Here is a 7,990-nt window from a genome sequence, read left to right on the forward strand (position 1 = left end):
GTGCAGGTACAGACTGCGACAAAAGAAAAAAACACAATAGGGGATGAGTCAGATCCTGGAAATGGGAAAAATCACAGATAAGAGATCATACAGAGATAGATATTAGGATAGATAGATAGATAGATAGATAGATAAATACTAGGATAGATAGATAGATAGATAGATAGATAGATAGATAGATAGATAGATAGATAGATAGATAAAATAGGTAAAGATAGATAGATAATAGGATAGAGAGATAAACAGATACAAGTTTGTCAAACTAGTTGCAAATGAACCAATCTTGATATCGATAAAATGTAATTCTGTAACTATCAGTCTACTCATCTATCTCTCCATCCATCCATCCATCCATCCATCCATCCATTATCTATTCTAATATCTATCTATCCTAATATCTATGTATCTATCTATCTATCCATTATTTGTCTATCTATCCATTATCTATCTATCCCTCTATCTATCTATCTATCCATTATCTATCTATCTATCTATCCATTATCTATCTATCCCTCTATCTATCTATATATCTATCCCTCTATCTATCCATTATCTATCTATCTATCTATCTACCCATTATCTATCTATCTATCTATCTATTTATCTATCTATCTGTCTGTCTGTCTGTCTGTCTCTCTCTCTGTCTGTCTGTCTGTCTGTCTATCCTTTGTATCTATCTATCTATCTATCTATCTATCTATCTATCTATCTGTCTGTCTGTCTGTGTGTCTGTCTGTCTCTCTCTGTCTGTCTATCCTTTGTATCTATCTATCAGATTGTAATTTGTATGTTACTGAGTTATTAAACATATTTTACCTTGTGTTCTCTGAAGAATTGGCAGAAGATATAGGAATGAGTTTTGTAACTGACAAAGTGCTCTGCTACATCTGCACTGTTCCTATCTTCCACATATACAATGTTGGTGTTTAGGGTCTGGTTTTCTGGGGTTAATTTCTCAGGCCTGATCCTCCTGGGATCCTTCACCAGCACACAGGACTCTTCCTGGACATAGGAGATATGGGAGGAGGTTTAGGAGTAAAGCACCAATCACTGATCCCTCTTTTCTGATTTTTTTTTTTGTTCTTTCTTCTTAAAGGCCTGGATGATTGACAGTCTCCTGGGATGACGTCATCAGAAGGGGCGGGGTCTGTGGAGCAGGCAGGACCCCAGGCCCCAGCTATTCCCTACCCTGCTGGTAACAAAACCCAGAGCCGGAGCGGCCAGGCTAATGGAGGCTATGTAGAGTGAGGGCTGCGCAGCTCAGCGTCTCCCGCCTGCTCAGGACTCACCCGGCCTGGACCGTACACACAACCCGTCCTGATGATGCTGCCAAGTCCAGTCACCTCCACACCTTTCTCTGTGAAGGATATCCTCAACAGGGAGCCCCAGGGGCAGCAGCCGGCCCTCAGCAGGGGGCACCTGGCACAGGACCTGGAGGCAGACTTCAGCCAGGCTGCCTGCATGCTGGGGGACAGGGCAGCCTACACCGAGGACAAGCTCTGCTACCTCAGCTCCATGGGGGCTGCAGAGGGACACGGGGGGCTGGGGGGCTCCCCGGAAGACTATGTGCAGGCGGCCCTGGAGACCCCCAAAGAGGAGGAGGACGAGGAGGTGGAAGACGCGCTCAGGGAAAGGGCTCACAGTGAGTGCATCCATCACCATTACTAACACTGTTGTTATTATTATTATTATTATTATTATTATTATTATTATTATTATTATTATTATTATTATTATTGTTATTATTTTTATTATTACTATTATTAGTGATAATAATCATCATAATTATTACTATTTTAATTGATATTATCGTTATAATAATCACATTAATACTAGTAATAGTAAATAACGTAAATATTATTAATAATAATCATTATTATTATATTATTGATAGAGGTGTTAGTATTATTATCATAATTATTACTATTTTAATTAATATTATCGTTATAATAATCACATTAATACTAGTAATAGTAGTTAACGTAAATAATAATAATTATTATTATATTATTGGTAGAGGTATTAGTATTATTATTATCATAATTATTACTATTTTAATTAATATCGTTATAATAATGACATTAATACTAGTAATAGTAGTTAACGTTGTAAATATTATTAATAAAAATAATAATAATTATTATTATATTATCGGTAGAGGTGTTAGTATTATTATTATTATCAGAATTATTACTATTTTAATTTATATTATCATTATAATAATTACATTAATATAATACTAGAAATAATAGTTAAAGTTGTAAATAATAATAATTATTATTATTATTGCATTATTGGTAGAGGTGTTATTATTATTGCTTGAAAGTTGCAGTGTTAGTATTGTTAGGTTATAGCTTTGGCAATGCTAGTATTATTAGAATTATCAATTGTATTATTGTTCTTGTTATACTGTGTATTGTTAGTTGCAGTACTACAATTAAGAATATGAGTAATAATAACAATTATATTAATTATAGTAGCAGTAGTATTGCTGTTATTGTTGTTGTTTTTTATTAGCAGTATAAATAACATTAGTGGTAGAAGGAATATTCCTTTTTATAAGTTCCACTAGTAATAATATTAGTAATACAATCAGTCATATTATTATAAGTATTATTATTGTAGTATCATTGGCAGCATTAGTATAATTTACAATAGTGGTAAAAGAAATATAATGTATGAATACTATTAACTATATATGTAATAAAAAAAGTAGTAGTATTACTATTATTATTTTTTTATTATTATTATTATTATTAATAATAATAATAATAGTAGTAGTAGTAGTAGTAGTAATAGATTATTGGTAGCAGTAGTATTCTTGCTCAATATCATAGCTTGTAATAATAATAATAATTATAATAATAACAACAATAATAATAACAAAACGTTAATAGTAATATTAGTAATTGGAATACTGTTATTAGTAGATTAGTAGCATTAGTATAAATAACATTGGTGGTAGTAAAATAATAATAATAATAATTAATAATAATAATAATAATAATAATAATAATAATAATAATAATAATAATAATAATAATCTGGAAGATACTTGAAAGAGTAGTAGTTGTAGGAAAATAACTGTTGTTCTCATCATCATCATCATCATCATCCCAGTTTGTATCCCCGGCCTGTAGTGATCCAGTTCTCGCCCCCCACTATCTGGAACAGCTTTATCCTTGTGTCTATTTGCTCATCATTAGGAGGAGATGCAGGAAACTAATTGCTGTTTGCAGTTAATATGGAGTTGTCACCTCTGAACGCAGGTTGTGACTGAGCGTCTATAAACGTCCTGCGTCTCCTGACACCTACATTACTGCAATACATAAAGGATGTCTTTAGTGTAAATCCCGAACAGCTCTGGATAGAAACTTCTAGTCTTGAGGAGGAGGAAACGCTCAGGCTTCCGACCATAAAATATATTTAAGAGTAAACTAAATTGTGTAAATTACAATAGAAAGAAGTAATGTGCAAAATGTAACAATAATTAGTGTCATAAAACAACAGAAAGTACCTATGAATTAAGAATAATAATCACATAATCCCGTTGATACATAACATAATTGTAATAAACATAATATGCTATACTTGTAATATAAATATATATACCATAGGCGGACATAGTGCAACCTGGGCCCAAGAGGCCAGGGGGGCATTACCACCTCCAAACAGGTGGAATTGCGCTTTTACATGAGTATTATTGGACCCTAAAAGGCCCAGATAAATGAAAATATAACGATGTCATGATAAACATAGAAAAGTAATAGCATACATAATCATCATCATCTTTATAAAGTAATTTATTTTAGGCACAAAACAACAATATAATACAGCTATAATATTACAACAATAACAACAACTTCAGCATTTTGGGATTAGGTTCAGATAAAGTTTAGATATTCTTTGCAGCATCAGGTCACTTTCAAGCCGATCGTGTGTTGTTGTGTCATGTTCCACATTAATATGTAAAATAATAACATAAGCGGTAAATGTATATTGCTTACACCATATCTATATATATTCACATACATATCTCTCGCTATACATATGTATCTGTCCCTCGCTCTCACTCTTTATTTCTCGCTCTTTCCGCTCTCTCTCTCTCTCTCTCTCTCTCTCTATATATATATTTGTGGTTTTCTGTCTGTCTCTCTATATTTCTCTCTCGCACTATATATATACATACACACACATGTAGACACATATACATACACACATATATAAACTTACACACGTGTACACACATATACATAAACACACACACACAAACATATATATACACACATATATACACATGTACAAACACACACACATATAAATATATATATATATATATATATATATATATATATATATATATATACACACACACACACACACATATACTTACTGATACACATATATATCTCTCTGTGTGTGTGTGTGTGTATATATATATATATAAAAAAAAATATATTTACATATATATACAAAAATATACACGCATATACACACACACACACAGACACACACACACACACACACACACACACACACACACACACACATAAACTTACACACACGTATACATATATAGACACACATGTGTACACACATGTATACATGTATACATATATACACGCACATATATACACACATATATACATTCATATACACATGTACAAACACACACACACACATATATATACACACACACACACACACACATATATCTATCTATATATACATATATGGGTCCCTCTTAATCACATGGATCACCCTTCACATATATACACACAAACAAATATATACACCACTGTTATATATACACGTGCGCACATTATATATATATATATATATATATATATATATATATATATATATATACCTACATGCACATACATACATATATATATATATATATATATATATATATATATATATATATATATATATATATATATATATATATATATATATATATATATATATATATATGTATATGCACTGTGACAGGTATGCACTGTGCCAGGATGGTCATGGCTGTCTTCTCCACACAGAGTCTTGCTTCCTGAAGAAGTCCCCCCGGGAGGAGGAGAGGCCGGAGGACCTGGACCGGCCCAAGCAGCGGAGCCGCCGGAAGCCCCGGGTGCTCTTCTCCCAGGCCCAGGTCTTCGAGCTGGAGAGGAGGTTCAAGCAGCAGAGGTACCTGTCCGCCCCGGAGAGGGAGCACCTGGCCAACAGCCTGAAGCTCACCTCCACCCAGGTGAAAATCTGGTTCCAAAACAGGAGATACAAGTGCAAGAGACAAAGACAAGACAAGTCCCTGGAGATGGGCAGCCACCACCCCCCACCACCGCCCAGGAGGGTGGCAGTGCCCGTGCTGGTGAGGGATGGCAAACCCTGCATTGCTGGCAGCCAGGGCTATAACACTGCGTACAATGTCGCTGCCAGCCCCTACTCCTACAATAGCTACCCGACCTACAGCTACAACAACAGCAGCTCTTCCTACAACAGCAACTACAGCTGCAGCTACTCCGGCCTCCCGGCCATCCAGCACAGCGCAGGGAACAGTCCATTTGTGAACATGGGCACCCTAGGCCAGCTGGGCAACACATCCCAGCCGCAGAGCCACACAGGGGCAGCAATGCCATCCTGCCAGGGGACACTACAGGGGATCCGTGCCTGGTAGGACAAGAGACACAGACATTATTATGTATTGGATATAGGAAATATATATATATAAAATATATCTATCTGATCACAAGAGATCCCCAGAATCCAGTGCCTGGTGCTGTGTGGCCTATGGAGTGTAATACTGAGCACCAGGCGGCCATTACTAGATCACATACAGATTGTTTTATTATATGAACCACATGAGGATCCAGAAGAAGCCTTAACCCTTTATCTCTTGCTCCAAGACTGCACATGATGTATATACAGCAATAATGCAGGCATAGTAAGTAATGCAGCCCATGTGTGCCCACCAGAGGCCGGAGCGCAGCTGGTGACACCTGTCAAGGGTAATCTGTTCATATAATCACTTATTTATGTTAAGACACAAAGGACTACAACTCCCAGCATGCTTACTACAGCCAGGCATGGCATGCTGGGCCTTGTAGTAGTTTATAGTAGCTGGAGAATTGTATTGCTATCAATTCTTCCAGGTTCATGTAATGAAGAGTTAATTGCAGCCTATAAAGATGTAATAACTTGTGTGACCCTGACATATCTTCACCCTCAGAGCTGCAATCTATAATTCTGCAGATGGTATAAACTGCAGCCCAGATAAAAGCTGTACAGCCATATGTATATAGATTCCAGACCTACAGCCATTGTATGTATACATAGTTGTAGCAGTGCTAATAGAGCTCTGACTTACTATGATACAGTCGGTTTACCTGCAGAGCCGAATGACACAGTCAGCTCTGCTACATATGAGCTCTGCTACATGTCTATGTAATTCGCCTGTGCGCTCCTGTTTATCTTGTGTGTTGCTGGAATTCCTTATTTATCAGTATATTTCTGTTTGAGTTACATTATGATCTGCCATCTATATCTCTCCAGCTGCGGGGAGACCACAGCTCACGGTTCATGCGGGGAGACCACAGCTCACTGTGCATGCTGGGAGGCTACAGCTCAGTGTGCATGCTGGGAGACTGCAGCTCAGTGTGCATGCGGGGAGACTGCAGCTCAGTGTGCATGCGGGGAGACTGCAGCTCAGTGTGGATGCTGGGAGACTGCAGCTCAGTGTGCATGCGGGGAGACTGCAGCTCAGTGTGCATGCGGGGAGACTGCAGCTCAGTGTGCATGCGGGGAGACCACAGCTCACTGTGCATGCTGGGAGGCTACAGCTCAGTGTGCATGCTGAGAGACTGCAGCTCAGTGTGCATGCTGGGAGTTGTAGTGAAGCCGCAGCTGGAGAGATATAGGGCGCAGGGTCCTGTATACAGTATTTTTTTTCTCTGTTACCATTGTCTGTATCATAGAAAAGAACAAACACTCATTGTACAAAGTCTATTTTATTACTGTACGGAGCACCTTGTACTTCATGACAATCTCCGCGGTGAATGCACTAGAACCTGAATAAACCGAGGTGCAATAATATCGCAAAGTGTAAACTGTCTGTGTGGAGAAATCGCATCTGCGGCTTACTGTAAATATCTGAGACACATACCTCACTAGACGGATCCTGGACTATCGATCTATCTATCTATATATATCTGTATACACATACACACACACACACACACACACACACACACACAACTAAGATATATAGATATCGATTACCCACCTATCCCTCTCTCTCTCTTATATATATATATATATATATATATATATATATATTATATATATATATATATATATATATATATAAAATCTATAATCTCAGACTTGGATTGGCCCGCAGGAGAACCAGATAATCCGCAGTTATCCCCTTTATGGTACATCACTATCCCCCCAACATATTCAATAGTTGGCAAAATACATTTGTTTCACTATGTAGAGATAAAGGAAGAATTTAATTGTTAATTTTACAAACTACCCAGTATATCATTAAGTAGAGGCATAGTAAATTTGTGAATGTAATATTTGCATGTAATGGATCAATGGGACCCCGAGTCAGTGTTACTGGTAGGCCCTTGCTGCCCCAGTCCCCAGTCTCACACTATATATAAATATAATATTTCTTATCGATCTACCTATTCATCTATAGTATTTACTATACATATAATATTTATGCAGTTTTTCTTTCTATTATCTATTTATCTATCTCATACATATTTATCTTCTAATTTCATATATGAATATATATATTGCTATAAAAATATATATTTGTTTATATAGATAGAGATATCATGTATTCTGTCTGTAGCTTGGTAACTCATCTTTCTCAATTGTAAAGTCTATTATTTATATCATATCTATCTTTGTAAACAAATTTACTTATATATATTTGTAAATATAAATTTACTTATATATTTATATGTAAATATATCAATTT

At 36.3% G+C, this 7,990-nt stretch overlaps 1 protein-coding gene across 1 annotated transcript in view; it reads left to right on the forward strand.

The window, feature by feature from the left end:
• Positions 1-7,260, forward strand: part of NKX2-3 (NK2 homeobox 3) — a 25,305-nt gene extending 18,045 nt beyond the window's left edge. The window contains exons 2-3 of the mRNA XM_075352241.1: positions 1,097-1,642; positions 5,043-7,260. Coding sequence (XP_075208356.1) covers positions 1,321-1,642; positions 5,043-5,674 — 954 coding nt within the window. The 5' untranslated portion in view covers positions 1,097-1,320 and the 3' untranslated portion in view covers positions 5,675-7,260. The remainder of the gene's footprint in view (positions 1-1,096; positions 1,643-5,042) is intronic.
• Positions 7,261-7,990: the final 730 nt, after the last annotated feature.

This window comes from Anomaloglossus baeobatrachus, chromosome 5 (assembly GCF_048569485.1).
Source record: "Anomaloglossus baeobatrachus isolate aAnoBae1 chromosome 5, aAnoBae1.hap1, whole genome shotgun sequence".
In the NCBI taxonomy this organism is placed as follows: domain Eukaryota; kingdom Metazoa; phylum Chordata; class Amphibia; order Anura; family Aromobatidae; genus Anomaloglossus; species Anomaloglossus baeobatrachus.